Source organism: Muscardinus avellanarius, assembly GCF_963383645.1.
Source record: "Muscardinus avellanarius genome assembly, chromosome: 17".
Taxonomy (NCBI): domain Eukaryota; kingdom Metazoa; phylum Chordata; class Mammalia; order Rodentia; family Gliridae; genus Muscardinus; species Muscardinus avellanarius.
Window position 1 is genome coordinate 25,794,607 of NC_137803.1, and position 19,474 is coordinate 25,814,080.

At 40.5% G+C, this 19,474-nt stretch overlaps 1 protein-coding gene across 1 annotated transcript in view; it reads left to right on the forward strand.

Annotated features, from left to right (window-relative positions):
* The window catches only part of ACAA2 (acetyl-CoA acyltransferase 2), a gene marked incomplete at both ends in the record, with an annotated part of 38,715 nt that overhangs the window by 14,691 nt on the left and 4,550 nt on the right, over positions 1–19,474 (forward strand). Inside the window, 6 exons of the mRNA XM_080714685.1 lie at positions 4,950–5,078; positions 7,604–7,720; positions 9,415–9,566; positions 11,773–11,944; positions 12,500–12,629; positions 17,941–18,011. Coding sequence (XP_080570811.1) covers positions 4,950–5,078; positions 7,604–7,720; positions 9,415–9,566; positions 11,773–11,944; positions 12,500–12,629; positions 17,941–18,011 — 771 coding nt within the window. The remainder of the gene's footprint in view (positions 1–4,949; positions 5,079–7,603; positions 7,721–9,414; positions 9,567–11,772; positions 11,945–12,499; positions 12,630–17,940; positions 18,012–19,474) is intronic.

Sequence of the window (19,474 nt, forward strand, 5' to 3'; positions counted from 1 at the left end):
TTGAGACTGTTTTGGGTATCTAGAGCCCATATTCCATATCAGGATAGATTTTTTTTCTGAAAAATAAATAAATAAATGTATGATAGTTTCACCTAAAAAAAAAAAAGAAAAAAAAATATTCTCTGGTAAGAAAGAAAGCAAAAAGAAATATTGAAATGTTATCTTTAAGTCATCAAAAGTTTGGTACCAGACAAATGAAACTGTTATGTGAGATTATCAATGTTAATATTGTATAAATTGCTATAATACTAGATGTCAACCACTAAGCCAAGCGTGGGAAGGAGGGATGGGGAGGGAATGGGGTGGGGATCGGGTAGGGGCTAACTGGGCGATGTGTGCATGTATGTCTACAAAAGTATCTTATTTATACCACTATGATGTATGAATACATTGCACCAATAAAAAATAAATTAAAAAAAAAAAAAAAAAAAAAAAAAAAGCAAATTGCCTTATATGAAATTAATTGGTTTTCTCTACGTGCTGCCTAAGGAGGTGTGTTAGTTGGCTTCCTATCACTGTGTCAAAATACTGAAGATCATCAGTTTAAAAAGAGGAAAAGTTAATGTCGGCTCACAGTTTCAAAGGTTTCAGTCCATGGTCCCTGGATCCTGTTGCTTTGGGCCAGTGGCCATGCGGTAAATCACGGAGGAGGCCTCTTTACCTCATGGCAGCCAGGAAGCAAAGAGAAAGAGATACAGGAAGGCCAGGGTCTTGGTATCCCCTCTTAAAGCGGCTGCTACTTATTCTATAGTCCTGTCACAGAAAGCTGCTGTTCTAGGATGCTGCCGACAAAAAGTCTCTCGCACAAAACTGATTATAGTGGAGACAGATATGATAATATGGAGAAAATTATATTTGTAATTGGGGCAGCTGGAGAGGAGGCAGCTTGAATCTCCTGGCCTCCAGCAGCCACCACTTTACTTTTATAGAAGCTTTAAACAAAACATCATAAAAGATGATTAAATACAGAAGCCAGCAAATTGTCACAGTTAAGATAGGGAAGGACAATGAGACAGTCATGTGACAAACTTAGAGGAAAGAAGGTTTAAACATTACTGGAAGGAGAAGACACTGAATCCATCTGGCCCCTTGGGTTTGTCTACAAGCAGCACTAGCCAGTACTATGTACTCAGCTTCAGCCGGTCCAAGATGTTCATCTCAGTGTGCAGGCCTTAGGTGGCTCCCAACACCCTCTGAGGATAAGCTGCCAGTGACCCAACATCCTTCCCCTAGTCCCCACCTCCAAGGGTTCCACCATCTCCCAGGAGCATGGAGCTGAGAAGCAAGCCTTGGACACATGGGCCTTTGGGGGATATTCCAGCTCCAGCTGTAGCAGGAATGGAACAGACCCAAGCAATACAACATACCTGCAATTTCTTGTATACTCTAGGAGCGTATTCAGTGTCTGTTTTGAGAAATTAGTTTTCTTACCCTCTGTCTTGCTATATGTTGTATACAAAGTAGATCATTCATATGTGGATGATTGATAACTATATAGTCCTTCAGAGAATGCAAACATGTTTTGAAAGCCTTGAGGAGGCTGTCCTGGTCAACATTCTTTCTGCCCTAATCCAGAATGAATGACCACACAATTAAGAGGAAGGAAGATTTATTTGCTCGCAGTTTTTGGAGACTTAGAGGTTCATTCCATGTCAGGCCAGGTCTGTGGCGGGAAGTGGAGAGAGGGAGAGTGCAGGCCTCCATTCTCACATCATGGAGGCCGGAAGCAGAGAACCAGCAGGGGGAAGGGAGGATATATAATCCTCAAGGCCACAATCCCAGCTTCCAATATCGCTACTTGTTTCCATGAGGATTAGGGGGACATTCAAAATCCAAACCATTACAGAGGTAGTTTTAGGTGCTATGAAAGAAGATTAAGTGTCCAAAGTGGACTAAAGGAAAGTTATCTAATGGAGGAGATAAATACATTTTTTTAAAAGATGCCATTAAAATGATTGCTGCTAAAGGAAAGAGGACACAGAAAAACACTGGGCCTTGAATTTGAAGCTTATCCTGTCCCTCCTGCCATGATCATCTTTACATTCATAAATAGCAGCAATGTTTTATCTTTCTCAGTTATGTCTGTTGAACCTAAATTTTTTTTTCATAAAGAATTATTGATGTACTGGTTGTGTGGCGCACACTTGTAATCCCAGCATTTGGGAGGCTGAGACGGGAGGATCACAGTTCATGAACAGCCTCAGCTACTTAGTGAGGCCCTTGGCAACTCAGTGAGACCCTGTTTCAAAATAAAAAGAATAAAAAATAGGGCTAGGGGTGTCACTCGGAGTTAGAATGCCCCTGGGTTCCATCCCCAGTGCTGCAAAAAAAAAAAAAAAGAATTATTGATGATAGTCCATTTTTTCATTTTTTAAACTTTTACCTCTGACCTTCAGAGGCATTAGAGTAGGTTAAATAGGATTCTTTTGGATTTTGTTTTTCCTAGAATTTATTTTAAAGGAAATTTATACCCTCTAACATCTGTTTTCCCCAGCACAAATTATTTCACTTTACCAACAGTAAACAACTGTGAGAAAACTTTACAGCTATAAGTAGTATCGGTCTCATTGTGTTTGTTCCTGTGTTCCTAAAGGCAGTCTTTCTTGCATTAAGTTTCTTGACAGGCCAAGATACAATTTCCTGGTACAGTTACTAAGTGTGTAATGGATAAGTATTTGGTGTTAGGCCATTGTGGATAAAAGAAAATAGAATAGGCATAAACTAACTTGACCATTACCACAAACTATTTTTCTAGTTGAGTTAAATATTGTTAGTTATCACTTTAAGAATAAATTCGTTTTACTTTTTTCCTAAGGAACAAAAATTCAATCTGAATTTTTTTTTTTTTTTTTTTTTTGCCTAGTAGCTCTTGCTAGAATCGCCAGTATTGAGTACAAGTGACAAGAAATGGCATGTCTATGTCTAATTCATTACATTAGGATGAAAGCATCTAATATGTTTCCACCATTAAGTCTTGTTTGTTTTTTGCAGTACAGGGGATTGAACCAGGGGCGTTCTATCTCTGAGCTACACCCCCAGCCCTATTTTTTGTTCCTTATTTTGAAACAGGGTCTCACTAAGTTGCAGAGGGTCTCACTAAGTAGCTGAGGCTGACCGCGAACCTAGATCCTCCTGTCTCAGCCTCCTAAGTACTGGGATTACAAGTGTGTGGTACCATGCCCGGCCTACCATTAAATATTATAATAGTTGTGGAGTTTTGTTGTTTGTTGTTGTTGTTGTTGTTTGCAATACTAGGGATGGAACCCAGGGGCATTTTACCTTTGAGCTATACCCCCAGCCCTATTTTTTATTCTTTATTTTGAAACAAGGTCTCACTGAGTTGCAAAGGCCCTCACTAGTAGCTGAGGCTGTTCGCAAACTGCGATTCTCCTGTCTCAGCCTCTCAAATGCTGGGATTACAAATGTGCACCACCATGCCTGGCTTTTTTTTTAGTCTTTTTATTTTTTGAATCTGGGTCTCACTGAGTGCCAGAGGGCCTCGCTAAGTAGCTGAGGCTGGCTTCGAACCAGTGCGATCCTCCTGTCTCAGCCTCCCAAACACTGGGATTACAAGCGTGCACCACCATGCCTGGCCCGGGCAACGCTTTATTCTATAAAATAGAATGAATGCTTCAGTGAGCTAGACAGAGGTTTGACTTTATATACAGAAAAGGCCTGAAGAAAGCAGAAACAACAAAAAAGTAATTTGTTTTTTTTAGTTACTTTTCTTATTGGGTTAAAACAGAAGGACTTCCTTATTACACTGACTCACAATCTCCCGCTCTGGGAAAACTGGCCCATTTGAAACTTCAGTTTGATTCTGTAGCACTTAGCACAAGTAATTCTGCTCCAGTTTGGTCTAATCTACTGGGGTCTAGTGCAGGAGGCTGGTTCTACTAAACCATTGTTCCTAGAGGAAATGCAGGGTCAGGTTCCTGCAAGCCTTTGGACACAGTGCTTCCATTAACAAATCAAGATATAATTTTGTTTTATGTGCATTTATGTTTCAAGACCCCTCATTTTATATTTAGCATCGATTTGTTAGCATTGAACTCACAACATACCTCATGACTGAATAAAGCTTATCCTAACATATGTAGTCTTCCCATGAGGCCCATCACTGCCTTCTTACACTTTAAAATGGGTAAGATGGTAAATTTTATATTTATTTTACCACAATAAAACATTTGCATGTATTTTATTATAATAAAAAAATTTTACATATATTTTACCACAATAAAAATAGTAAAAGAGCCAGGTGTGGTGGCAAATGCTTGTAATCCCAGCATTTGGGAGGCTGAGACAGGAGGATCCAGGCCAGCCTGGATTTGCGGCCAGCCTCGGCTACTTAGTGAGGGCCCCTGCAACTTAGTGCGACCCTGTTTCAGGATAAAAAATAAGGGCCAGGCATGGTGGCGCACGCTTATAATCCCAGTGCTTGGGAGGCTGAGACAGGAAGATCGCACAGGTTCGAAGCCAGCCTCAGGCACTTAGTGAGGCTCTCAGCAACTTAGTGAGACCCTGTTTCCAAATAAAATATAAAATAGGTCTGGGAATATAGTCCGGAGGTAGAAAGCCTCTGGGTTCCACCCCCAGTACCACATAAATAAATAAATAAATAAATAAATAAATAAATAAATACAAAATAAAGAATAAAAAATAGAGCTGGGGGTGTAGCTCGGAGGTAGAATGCCCCTGGGTTTTATCCCCAGTACCGCAAAAAAAGAAAAAAGAGTAAAAGAAAAAACAGTTAACCAGATTATAGTTTTTGTTCAAATCATAACATATACTATATAAAAAATGCTACACCTATATGCATTATATCCTGTCTTAGAACCATATAGTTTATCATTTTTAATTGACTGCTAATATCTCCATGTTTTATGCTTGTTCTTAAGGGCCTTGATTTATGCAGGAAATGCTTTTCCTTCCCCCTCTCTCTGGTCTAGAGCTCTTCAGACGCTGCATACCTGGCGAGGCACGTTGGTTTGCGAGTGGGAGTCCCACAGGAGACCTCAGCTCTCACTCTGAACAGGCTCTGTGGCTCTGGATTCCAGTCCGTTGTGAGTGGATGTCAGGTAGGGGCAACATTTTATTTAATTTTCTCAACATACGCTAATCGTTTTTAGAAGAAATGATCTCCTTCAATAGAACACTTTAGCCTTTTTATTTTATAGTACCTCTGAAGAAGGACTAATACTTGACTTTTCTTGAAAAAATGTTCTCAGGAAAAAATGGTTTCTTAAAAGCATTAACATTTAAGAATGGTGGATGTAATACTCTGTGTCAAACCTGTGTGACCTCTGGGTCTTTTCTTTGTTCCAAAAGCCCGCAGATCTGAAAAAGCCTCCCACCCTTTCCCCTGCTTCCAAAAAAGGAAGTATTCTCTGTAACTGGCTAAGTTTAAGATTACTGCACAAATTCTGGGGTCATTATATATATAGGGGGCTGTTGTCACATCTTGCCTAGCTGGGAGGATAGTAGCCTCACGTGGAATTATGGCAGCCCCACCCAGAATTTAAAAAAACCTCTGGCCTTCACTGAGTGACGGTCTCGATTTCTTTGTTTTATGCGTATGGTATAACAGAGGAAGCAGAGCCTTCAAGTGGAATAAGCTGGTCACAAAATGACAGATACTACGTGATTCACCTTATGAGCTACCTAAATTAGTCAAGTTCATAGAGACAGAAAGTTGAATGATGACTCCCCAGGATTGGGGGCAGGGGAAAAGGGAAGGTTAACATTCAATGAATGTGGAATTTGAGTTTTGCTAGATGAAAACATTTCTGGAGACAAGTGGTAGCAATGATTGCACTGTAGTGTAAGTGTGTTTAATGTCATAGAACTGGACACTTAGGTGATTAAAATGGTAAATTGTATGTTATATATTATACCACAATGTTTTCTTTAAAAAACTAATCATGACTATCGTTTTTATTGAGTGGTCGCTATGTTCCAGGCACTATGAGATTTACATTCAATATTTCATTCAATTTTCACCATCATCCTATGAAGCAAGAACTATTATTATTATTATTCCTGTGTGTGTGTGTGGCACTGGGGATGGAACCCAGGGGCATTATATCTCTGAGCTATACCCCCATTTTATTCTTTTATTTTGAAACCGGGTTTTTTTATGTTGCTGGGGCTGGCTATAAACCTATATATACTCCTCCTGTCTCAGCCTCCTAAGTACGAGGGTTACAAGTGTGCATCACCACATCGCGCTTATTGCTCCCATTGTATGATGCAAGAGAACTGGTTAGTACACGCATTACAGTTATTAAGTCATCAAGTACAGTTTGAACCCACATCTCAGAGATTTTGCTATAAGACATTTTGAAATACTGAATAAAGAAGGTAAGGCAAGGAGGAGAGCTTAAGAACTTAAGAATGTCCCAGGAAAAGATATGTGTGTGTGTGTGTGTGTGTGTGTGTGTGTGTGTGTGTGTGTGAGTGAAATACTGGGGATGGAACCCCACTACCATTCTACCTCCAAGCTACACCCTGCCCTATTTTTTATTCTTTATTTTGAAACAGGGTCTCACTAAGTTGCAGAGGGCCTCACTAAGTAACTGAGGCTGTCCTCTTGTCTCCACCTCCCAAATTCTGGGATTACAAGCATGCCCCACCACACCCGGCTAGAAAATGTATTTTATTACAAAGACGCAGAATAATACCGCTGATCGATGTGTGAGCTAGTATGGCCTCTTTAAAGGACGATTGGACAAATACTTTTGTTCCCTTGAGCAACAGGGGAAGAGAATAGAATAAAATCCAATTCTCTTTGTACAAGTCTTCTTTTCATTACAAAATAAAATAAGAGATGCAGGGATATTATAATTAACAAATTGTTTTCACATTACTTTTTGGCATTAGTTTCAAGCATCAATTTCTTAGAGGCTTGGTGTTTGCATCTTTCCTGAGCAATGCAAACACTGGAAAGAAGAATGTAATGTATTTCTTTTTTATGAATTCCCTAGATTGACATAGCTCTTGTAAATCTCTGGTTTCCTTCAGGCTCATCCATTAATAGAACAAAATTTTGTGTGTGTGTGTGTGTGTGTGTGTGTGTGTGTGTGTGTGTGTGTGTGTGTATTTATTGGCAATTGAACCCTGAGGCATTCTACCTCCACTCTACACCCCCAACTCTATTTTATTTTTTTTTATTGTGAAACAGAGTCCCACTCGGTTGCTCTCAGCAACTTTCTGAGGCTGTCCTCCCACCTGCGGTCCTCTTATCTCAGCCTCCCAAGTACACTTTTGCCTTTCTAGTGGGTTTGTCCTTTATGATCTTATAGATCATAAATAATCTTTAGAGATTATTCCAGTGTCTGGATTTGGAAGATTTATGTTAAGAATTATTGTTCTTAGCTAAGATATTGGTAGGGTATGTTACTCAGGCACAAATGATTGAACTGGTTAATTTTTCCCCGTTTCTTGTAGTTACTTTACTGCATTTCCTTTGGAGACACTCTAAGCTAGGATACAATAGTTATTAGAATTGCCAATAATTTATAAATTCTTTGTAGTCTGGAATACATAGTTCAAGTATAATAAAAGAGTTTCTTGTACTTTGTTTTCACTGTTTGCTTTGAAACAGGAAATTTGTGTTAAAGATGCTGAAGTTGTCCTGTGTGGAGGAACTGAAAGCATGAGCCAGGCTCCCTACTGTGTCAGAAACGTGCGTTTTGGAACCAAGCTTGGATCAGATCTCAAGGTTGGAACCCTTAATACTTTAAAAATTATTTTATGCTACTATATGAGTAATTTCAATAACATAACTTTTTTTTTTCTTGGTGGTACTGGGGATGGAACCCTTCTGCCTCCAGTCTACACTCCCAGACCTATTTTATATTTTTATTTGGAAACAGGGTCTCTTAAGCCAGCAAGGCTGGCTTCGAACCTGCGCGATCCTCCTGTCTCCGCCTCCCAAGTAACATAACTTTTTAAGGAAGAGAAAACTATTCTGAAACCAATTTTATTAATGGAACTGTGGCAAGATATGAATAATTTGAAATTTGCAAACTAATTCAAACTCTATTTTGGTTGTTAGTTTTGACATTTGAACCCACTTATAATTAGGCTTAATATTTGGAAGTAGTCATAAGTATGGGAGAAGTATATTAAAAAGGTAGGCAATTAGTAATATGAGTAATTAAATCTATATCATGATTTATGGAAGTGATATTTCTGTGGTAATCTCCATCAAATAGATTTCTTCTTCATTACAGAAAACATTGTCTTTAAACACTGATTATACTACCCCAAATCAGACAAAAGCTGACCAATCTCTGTGAGCTATAATGCGAGAATGATCGCACTGGCAAATAATGATAGTTTACTGTCTTTCTCATACTGGGTCCTTTTGGAAACTGAAAGGAATGAGACTTAGAGAATATGAATATCTTAGCAGTATTTAGCCAAATATATTTGAGAAATTTTTTTCAAAGACAAATCAGTCACCCAAAAATTGATGAGTCAATAAATAAGACACAAGTACCAGAGACTGACTGCTTGGATTATAGTTGATGACTGGTCCTATCAGCATTCTGGCAGCTATAATCTAAAATACTGACCATATAACTTAGAGGAAAGAAGATTTATTTTCTTAAGATATCAGTCTATGTGAGGCTGGGGACCACAGATCTCAGGGCATGGTGGCAGGAAGTGGAAAGAGGGAGAGCTCGTGGGCTGTGCTCACATCATGGAGGCCAGAAGCAAGAGAGCAAGAGGGGGAGGAGGAGCCACATATACTCTCCAGGGCCACTCCCCAGAAACCAGCTCCAGCTAGACCCTGCCCGCTTCCCAGGTACCGCCTAGGTAAATCCATTAGGATGGATTTATCCACTGCTGGGATTACAGCTCTCAAACCTTGATTGTATCAGCTCCAAATACAAATGTATGAGGTCTTCAAGGGGCCATTTATCTCTTACCCTAACAACAGCCCTTTCTGTTCATCAACTGTATCCGAAGTTGTTCTCAGCCTAGTCGAAACTGATAGAGCCAGCTGTGCCTGTCACTGAAGACACAGAGTGAAAAAGGAGCACAGATACATTTTTTCTACAGCTCTCATAGCTGGTTTGCAAAGACAGGTATGGTAAAATGTCACATAAGGACTCAGTGTCAGGTTTCTTAATGTAACCTTGAGGGTTTAACTTTTGAATGTGTGGTAACTTCCTGTGTTCTCACCTTGCACATTTGATACTGTTGGCTCTCCTTATAGCTGCATATTTAGAGAAGGACATAATGTGCATTTTAGTATGAAATATTGAGATTTTTAAAAATTTCAGAACCGAGGGGTAATAGCAAACTTCTATGAGAAAGTCCAGTTTTACTTTATTTTATTGGAATTGTTGCTTATTTTCAAAAGATATTCCTTTAACAAATCACTTTATTGATGTCTTTTTGTAGCTGGAAGACACTTTGTGGGCAGGATTAACAGATCAACATGTTAAACTTCCCATGGGACTTACTGCAGAGAATCTTGCTGCAAAGCATAAAATAAGCAGAGAAGATTGTGACAAATATGCCCTGCAGTCACAGCAGAGATGGAAAGCTGGTCAGTGAAATTGTGTGATATTCGTGTATATAGGAAAATATATCTGTGTAAGATCTTTTCATCCTTTAAGTTATGATGACCTTATAATAATAGTAAGTTGAAATTTATAGATACAGGTCTGGTGGCACGTGCCTGTAATCCCAGTACCTGGAAGGCTGAGACAGTACGATCACAGGTTCGAGGACAGCCTCAGCAAGTAGTGAGACTCTCATCAATCTAGAGAGACCCTGTTTCCAAATAAATAAATTCGGCTGGAAGGTAGAAAGCCTCTGGGTTCAATCCCCAGCACAACAGTAAATAAGTTCATTCATTCATTCATTCATTTATTCATTCATACCTTTGAGAAATCACATTTTCCTTATTCCTTTGTTTTTGGATGATCAGATATTGATATTGCAAAATTAAGAATTTCTCCTTTGAAATCAGTCAATACTATTTTCAAAGTGGTGTAGTATTGTTGCTTGGCCCTTGAATTCTGTTCTTTCTGGTCCTGCTGTCAGTACACTAAGGTATATGACTCCATCAGAGTTGATAGCTCACTGTGGCAACTGGGACAGAGAAGTTGTCCTTTCCCTTGAACCGTATTGTAACCACAAGGAAGGGAGATGTGCTTGGGAAAGACCATTGGTACCTGTTTATGTCTCATTCTCCCGTTCCTAATTGAGAATCATTGCACCTGACTCAGAGACCTACAACGAGTCCAAGACCCTAATTGTCTTGCCCGTGTGACATTCTGCTGTCGAGCCAGTCTACAATGAGCAACGTGATAGCAGCTAGCTGATCAGTGTGGCAGGCCGAAGGAATTTGTTAGCCTGTGGAGAAAGATTTTCTTAATTAAATTGTTAGAAGCTAGCTGAAACTCTTATTTAGGGCAGCTAAATAGTTGAAGTAGTGAAGATGAAGTTCCTCTTAGCATTCCAGAGGATAAGTGGAATAGAGCTGATGCCATCTTGCACGTCTGTTTTTTAGTTAGACATTTCTAGTAGAAGAATTCTTGGTCCAGAGGTCAAGCATTATCACATATATTTCTGGTTCTTCTGTGGACAGGTCATATGATCTCAGTTAAGTCTTGTATTTACTGAACATCTGTAAAATAAAGATAACAGTATTTGCCTTGCCTATAGGTTTATTATAAAGCTAAACAAGGACAGATAAGGGAATATTTTGCCAACCATAAATTGATATCAAAATTAAGATGATATTATTCCTGATTTATCCTATTTCTGAAACTGTAGAATGCTGCAGTCATTCTGTCTAGTTAGTGGAGGTTCAAAGTAGATGTTTTACATATAATGATATCAGTGATAGCTCATATAATTTCCTCAGTGTGTCCATAACTGTGTTATGTTTGAGTCATAGTTTGTGGCATAGACAACTTGCTACCTGTTTAATTCTAATCTTAACTAAAGAAGTTAAATCCATTTTGTGCCATTACATCTGTAGCTGGCAAACACTGCTAATAGTCTGGCAGTACCTTGTAAAAAAGCAAAATGCAGTTAAAGTGAAAATGAGAGTTGTGGTGGTACACACTTGTAATCCCAACATTTGGGAGGCTCACAAGAGACAGGAGGATGGCAGGTTCGAGGACAGCCTCAGCAAGTAGTGAAACTGTCATCAACCTAGTGAAACCCTATTTCAAAAAATAAAAATTAAAAAAAAAATAGGGCTGGGATTCTACTCAGAGGTAGAATGCCTCTGGGTTCATTTCCCGGTACCACAAAAAATATTTTTACATATTTATTTATTTATTTATTTATTTTCTATGTGTACATGCATGTGTGTGTGCATGCACGCAACTGGGGATTGAACCAGTGGGTATTCTACCCCTGAGCTACATCCCCCCATTTTTTTTTAAACAAGGAAGGTCTAAGTTGCCAAAGGCCTTGTTAAGCTGCTGAGGCTGGCCTCGAACCTATAGTCTTCCTGTCTTAGCCTTTCAAGAACTGAAATTACAAGCGTGTGCCACCATACCCATTTATCATTTAAAATGATAATTTTAAAGGGTACAAAATGCATCAAGATGCATGAAATATGTTAATATTCCTCCGGTAGGGAAGGCGCATTGCCTAAGTAGTAACCATTCCTGTTTCAGTGCAGTGTGAGGCAAGCGTAGACCAGAAATTAGCTTGAAGAATATGCTTGAGCTCTTGGCTTGTTTTTCTTCTTGTTTTGGTTCATTCTCATGATAGCTTTTCTACCTTTTCAGCTAGTGATGCTGGCCACTTTAAGGAAGAAACGGTTCCCATTGAGGTGAAGACAAGGAAAGGCATGCAGACGATGCAAATGGATGAGCATCCCCGGCCCCAAACAACCCTGGAGCACCTAAATAAACTCCCTCCAGTGTTCAAGAAGGAAGGGACCGTCACTGCAGGGAATGCATCGGTTGGTGTCACCACACTGATGAGCTCCATTTCTTCCTGTTGTGCTGCTTTGAAACATGATCATGAAGTCACTTTTAGATACTTTCTTGCTAGTCTGTAGTCATTCAGTTTAAACTTGTAATGCCCATAGTCTGTTACTTGTGGTTTTGTAATACAACACAGAATATTTGACATAGAGACCCAGATATGATTTTGACTTCTTAGTCTTTTCAGAATGTTGGGAGGAAGTCTTCCTGGTTTATTTAGCTTTTCTGCTTTTTTATTTCTCATGCATATAGTTCATCAGGTTTCTTTTTACATCTACCTCACATTTGGCTATAAGTTTTCCTTGCCATTCTTCTCTCTTGTTGGGATATGGAGTTATGTTCTCTTCCTAAAATAATCCCCATGGTCCACCAGGGTGCCACAGTACTAGCGTATCTCAGCTTATTCCACTGCTTCCTATGCGTTGCCCTGTCCCTAATTCCCCATTCACAATATTGAGCTCTTCCTTCAAACCTTGATTAACTGGATTCTTCTACCAGCTAGTTAAATGTCCTCTGTTTTTGTTTTCAAGGGGGTATCTGATGGTGCTGGAGCTGTTATCATAGCTAGTGAAGATGCTGTTAAAAAACATAACTTCACACCACTGGCAAGAATTGTGGGCTACTTCGCATCTGGATGTGACCCCTCTATCATGGGTATTGGTAAGTGTGGAATGAAATAAATTGCTTCCATTGTATTTCGGGCATAGGTCTTCTTTGGCATTCAGAGTCCAGAATAAGCAGCCAAATCAAGTTCCCTTGTGAAAAAAAGGGAGATTGGTAATCTCTCATTTAAACAGATCATTCTTATAAAGAATTATCCCAGACACGGAAGGAAAACCAAGACCATACAAACTTGCTGTGGGTGGCAATCATATCCTATTACCCATTTGAGATATTTAAAAAGTAACACACGGAAAATGAGAGGAGAATGAGGTGGTCCTGATCGGAAAAGAGAACTATAAGATGGAGCCCTCTCAGGGCGATGGAGGAGGCCGCTCGGCGGGGGTGCCAGCACAGCTCCCTCTGGGAGTCTGCGCAGTCACGATGAACTCAGTCTTCTCACCTGACAGCTCCAAGAAGTGAGACTTTTTTGTGAATGAGAAAATTGAGGCCTAGGAGATTGCTCTGTAAGATCCCAAACCAGTAAGCAAGGAGGCCAGCGATACGAATCCAAGTCTCTAGTTAAAGTGTTCTTTTCACTGTGAGTTGAACCATCTTCTCAGGAGCTCAGTCATTCTCCCCTGGCTCAGCTGAGGCTTGTCAGCAAAAGAGAATTGTAGTTACCTGGATCAATCGGGTAGCTAGTTGGAGGAAATTTGTAACTCCTTACAAACATAATCTTGGCTTGAAAAATATGTGTCAGAATTAGAACAAAGAGATTTTCCACTAGTTTCATGCCTCGAAACTGCAGATGTTGCAGATTTTAATAGCTCCCGTCTTTCTTTAGGGAAACAGCCAATTAGGTGCCTTGCTTGCAGAAATAAAATCGGTACTCTAAACCTTTGCTCTATCCCCCTTCCAAGGAAAACCTGCCCTAGGATATGGATTTCAGATTCTTGGTAGGACAAAAGATTTTTTTATGAGCTTAGGCCCTTTTGTTGCTGTTGTTGTGTATATGTGCGCATATAGACACAGTACTGGCAATTAAACCTAGGGGGCATTCTATCTTCAAGCTACATCTCCAGCCCTGTTTTTACTTTTTATTTGAAACAGTCTTGCTAAATTGCTGAGGACCTTGCCAAGTTGCTGAAGCTGGCCCTGAACCTGAGATCCTCCTGTCTCTGCCTCCCAAATACTGAACTGAGGCATATTTTGAGCTCTGAGCTACACCCCCTGTCCTATTTTTTTATTCTTCATTTTGGAATCAGGGTCTCACTAAGTTGAAGACCTCACTAAGTAGCTGAGGCTGTCTGCAAACCACGATTCTCCTGTCTCAGCCTCCCAAATGCTGGGATTATAAGTTTGCACCACCACACCTGGCTACTAACTTGGTTTTTGAGGTAAGTCCCAAGAAGGAAGGAGCATAACCTACCATCTCAGAGACCTTTAGTGTAAGCGTACAGATCTTGCTCAAAGAACACCATGTATGCTGATTTGGGATTAGGTTAATACCCAGCTGTACTTGCCGCCATGCCCGTCAGAAAAGACTAAACTCTCTACTGAATTCCTAGGAAAGAAAGCTGGCACATTTGTACCTTGCCCTTTTTCAGAGTGTCTCAAATTTGTCAACAGGAACTTCAAGATGAGCTGGGTATGGTGGCTCATACTTGTAATCCCAGTACCTGGGAGGCTGAGACAGGAGGATCGCACAGGTTCAAAGCCAGCCTCAGCTACTTAATGAGGCTCTCAGCAACTTAGTGACACCCTGTTTCAATATAAAGAGTAAAATAGGGCTGGAGGTGTAGCTCAGAGGTTGGATGCCCTGGGTTCAATCCTCAGAACAACAACAACAACAAATTCTGTTTAAGTCTTAAAAGCTTCTTAGCATTCAGCTATGTACTGTCAGTGGAACTTAGCTTTTGTCTTAGAAGTGGAAGGTAACTTGAAAAATGAAACAAAAATTGCCGTGGTATTTATCATTTTTAAATCCAGAACATGGTTACCACTCTAGATGATCATCAAAACCCACTTGTTTCCTCCCCCACCCTGATTTTGTTCCATTATGCCTGGAGTGGAGCCCAAGAACAAGGATTTCTTTTTTTTTTTTTCTGAGCCTACATGCTTTGATGGTCCACCAAATATATCTGACTTAGATAAGTATAATGTTGAAATTGAGTTGAGAGTCGCAAAGAAGGCAAACACCAGCCAAGTTATTAAAGGCCTCTTTAATCAACCAGCACCTGTGGGTGAGGTCCGCTGACCGTGAGTGAAGGGACCGGTGACCGAGCAGCAGAGTCACGTGGTCAGCAGAGTCACGGTAGGCAGAGTCACATGGTCAGAGAGCAAGTACGAATATTTATAGTGGGGGGGAGGGGTCTTGGGGTGGAGCTAGCAGCGTGGGAATGCCAGTTCTCTCGCGACATCCAGAGTCTCACGGCACCTGGCATCTGTCTCATGATGTCTGGAGTCTCACGACACCTGGAGTCTCATGACAGCTCTGCTTCTGGCTTCCGGGGTTCCGCCTCCTGTCCCCGCTGGGGTCCCGTGGGGGAAGGAAGGGATCCAGCCTATCAGCAAGTAGTTATTTTACAGATGGATTCCAGCTTAACCCTGCCTAATGAGTTCTGATAGATGAGTGTTAGCTGGTAAGCAAAGAGCATGTGTTTGCCTTCCTTCCCTTCCCAGGCCAGGGTGTTTGCCCTAAAGTGCAGCGCAGGCCACTGTGAGGATTTTCTTTCTTCCTCAGAGCTTGAGCAAAGCTACACGTGCCAGTGTCTCACAGCTCCTTCACCGAGGAGCTCATCTAGCCCTTGTCATGTGGAATTAAACAAGACCACGAGACAAAGCACTCGCTCTGAATGAGCAGGAAGAATAGATTATTGAGCATTTAGTGGGGGCTGATTTGATGATCCAGTTTGTAAGAACAGTGGCTCCGTGGTGCAGGTCCTAACATGCAGCAGTCTGTAGCACTGCAAATAGCTGCAGCCCAGCAAGTGGGAAAGCCAGCGCTTGCAGAGATCAGGAACGGCTGAGCTGAGAAGGGCTCAGTTACAGAAAGACACCGCTTCCAGGACCTCCACGGGGTGCAGTGATGAAGGCAGGCGGGTGGAGCTCTGAGCTATGTGAGCTTTATCTTCCTTCATTGGGCTTCATTTGTAGAAAGGAGTCCTGTGCTTTAAAAGACAAAGGTTAACAACCAATCCCATACACATGTTTTTTATTTATTTATTTGTGTGTGTATGTGTGGTACTGAGGGTTGAATCCAGGGGCATTCTACCTCCGAGCTACACTCCCAGGCTGATTTTTTATTTTTTATTTTTGAAACAGGGTCTCACTAAGTAGCTGAGGCTGGCCACGAACCCGGATCCTCTTGTCTCAGCCTCCCAAGTACTGGGATTACAAGCGTGTGCTACCATTCCCAGCTACATGTGTTTCTAATTGAAGATTGAAGCCTAAAGAAGTGCCCAAAGAAACACAGCTGTGTGTGGCAAGAGTCCGGTCTAGATAGAACTCAGGTCTCTCTTAAAAACACTAAACCTGCCTGCATTCCAGTAAATACACAGAATGGTCTAGGAAGAATGCCTTTCTCCACAGTGGTCTGGGAAGGAACACACTGTGGCTTAGCATATTGGAAGAAGTGATTGTAATGATTCTGAGTTTGCATGGGCATATTGAGTTGCCTAGCTGATGTTTTTAAGACAGAAGTGTGGGCAATGTCTTAGCACTGTCTGAGACAGTGCTTAGCTTTCGTTCTTTGTATCTTTTACCACTAAAGGATACTTCATCCTTTTTTTCTTTCTAAGTTAGTGATCTCCGATATTTTGTTATAGTGATGAAAAGCTAGCAATCCTCTGACCATGCCAAATAACTGATGCTTTACTGTTTACTAGCCATTCGTTTTTATGCTTTGTTTATACAAAGAGAATCTGGAATTCGATGGCACATTAGATCAGTAGCCACAGAGAACTGCTGCTTTCAAGTGAAAAGCTCCAAGTAGATGGTCCAATTCAATCAGGAGACTTGTCCGAAAATCATTTTAACTGGGCAGCAAAGGAAACTAACATTACATTTAGATTGCATTGTGGTTTCTTGTAAAGATTAATCTCCTATTTTACCTTAGGTATATTTGTGAAATTTTATTATAGAATATTTGACTACTTGAATTCAACAAAGTATACTATTTATTTTTCTTTGTAGACATTTATGGCGGTTTCATAGTCCAAAAATAAATGAAGAAGTATAGAGTAGTCTCTAGCCAGACTTTTTACCTTTTGGGAAAGAATATTGATTTACTCAAAAATTATGAGCAAGCCGGGCATGGTGGAGCACACTTGTAATCCCAGCACTTAGGAGGCTGAGGCAGGAGGTTCACAGTTTGCAGACAGCCTCAGCTACTTAGTGAGGTCCTTTGCAACTCAGTGGGACCCTGTTTCAAAATAAAGAATAAAACCATAGGGCTGGGGTGTAACCCGGAGGTAGAATACCCATGGGTTCCATCTCTATTACTACAAAAAAAAGTTATGAGCAATATTAAACTGTTGTTGGTAACCATCAGAGATCTGAGAGCGAGTTTGATTCAGAAGGCTTGGGAGGATCTGTATTTCTCAAGTTAGGGTCGTGTTCTCTTTAAATTCTCTGCCTACCGTTAGAGTCACAAACATTTTCTAACGTTAGATATCTTTCCCTGAATTGCCTTGGAGCTTCTTACCTGCTGTGCCCCTGTGGCGATGCTGCTTCCATTTCTTGCCTTTTATCCAAATGAGCTTGAATATTCAGGATGTTGCCATGCTGATCGTGAACGCACATGGCTTTGGTCCGAGGAGCACTGGTCCTGCCTGCTCATTTGAGATCAAGTGTCAGGGATACCTGAGTATAAATCCCACGTGACTCCTTTGGCTTCTAAAGCCATTCATGGTAGAACATTTCATGTAAGTCACCTAAATTTAACTGTGCCGTCAAACTGGCTTTTCACTCTGATCCCAGTTTCTGTTTTTTCTTCCTTCTTCCTCCTCCTCCTCCTATTCCTGCTAGGAGGGATTGAACTCAGGAGCACTGTGCCACTGAGCTCCATCCCCAGCCCTTTTTATTTGCATATTTTTATTTTGAGAAAAGGAGGTCTCGCTGAGTTGCCACGGTTGACCTCAGACTTCGATTCTCCTGCTCAGTCCCATGCCTCTGGGGTGGCAGGTGTGCGCCACCACACCTGGCTTCGGTTTCTGTTTCTTTATTGTTACATCCATTAATAGGTGCTGGCAAGGTAGCAAGGCTTGTGGCTGCTAACAACTCTGACACAGTACTTCTTTGTTTTGTAAAGGAGTTTAATACATAAATAAGATAACATTGTTTGTGTATGATGTTTATTCTTAAATAGGTCCTGTGTCTGCCATTACTGGGGCACTGAAGAAAGCAGGACTGAGTCTTAATGACATGGACTTGGTAGAGGTAAGTGTTCTGTTCTTACAACGTGGACGAAACACCTACTTTTATAGTACAAATGGCTTAGTTGGGTGATTTATGGCTCTTTTTGCTTTGGTATTGTTGACCTTTCAGAGTAATGTATGTCAAAATAAGTATCACCTTCATTATACGCCTTGTGCTGGTACTGAAGCACCTGATTAAAGTGCTTTACTTATATTTGAGTAAGGTTGACAGCCTGATTGCTCCTAATATAAATTCCTGGAAACTTTTTAGGACTTTATAAAACTCTGTTACATTTTAGACTATTAATATGTCTATTGAATATTTGATAAAGTGGGAGAGAAATAAGTAACCTTAACCCTATTTTAAACATTAAATTAAAAACACAAAAATAAAAGAACTGACTTAATAGAAAAGTACTATCTAGTGCCAAATATAGAAGTTTCTTGCCTTTCTTCCCAAATCAGGAACCCCTCAAACTTACCTTTGAATTTTATACCATAATTGTGGCTTATTCTGGAATGCATTTATCATAATTTTTGCTACTGGGAATTTAACTTGATTGGTAGGATGATTTTCTTAAAGTTTTATTGATATATCATCATTATACATAATAGTGAGGTTCATAGATTCATATATCCACATAACATTATTTGGTATGCTTTCTTACCCATCCTCCCCCTTTCATAGATGGTAGTGGGATTCATAGCGATACATCGATTTTTTTTGTATGTTCATGGGGCTAAGGATTGATGCGTGTGCTCTACCACTGAGCTACCCTTTCAGCTGCAAGAATGAATTTTAAATGTTAATACTAAAAAAAAAAAAGAGGTTTTAAGTATTTAGCATAATTTAAAAGAGACACACCAGCATGGAGGCACACTGCTGTAATTCCAGTACCTGGAAGATTGAGACAGAAGAAACCCGGTTTTTTTTTTTTGGGGGGGGGGGTCTGGGGATGGAACCCAGAGGCATTTGACCTCCGATCTACACCCCCTGCCAAATTTTTTATTATTTATTTTGAAACAGGGTCTCACTGAGTTGCAGAGGGCCTCACTAAGTAGCTGAGCCTGTCCCCGAACCACAGTCCTCTGGTCTCAGCCTCCCAAATGCTGGGATTACCAGTGTGCACCACCATGCCTGGTGTTTCAAGGATCCCGGTTTTGAGGCCAGTGGGCAGTAACTTAGTGAGACCCTGCTTCCAAATAAAAAATTTTTGTAAAGGCTGGGTATAGCTCAATGGTAGAAAGCCCCTGGGTTAAATCCCCAATATCTATCTATCCTCTTCCCCCTCTCTCTCTCTCTCTCTCTCTCTCTCTCTCTCTCTCTCTCTCACACACACACACACACACACACACACACACACACACAAGAAGAAAATGCTTACCAAAGAATGATGTACATTACACATTTTAGCACTATTTGAAAATTTTAGGTAATTAAGGTTATGCTACTTAGCATTGGGAAATAACTAATATAAACAAAGG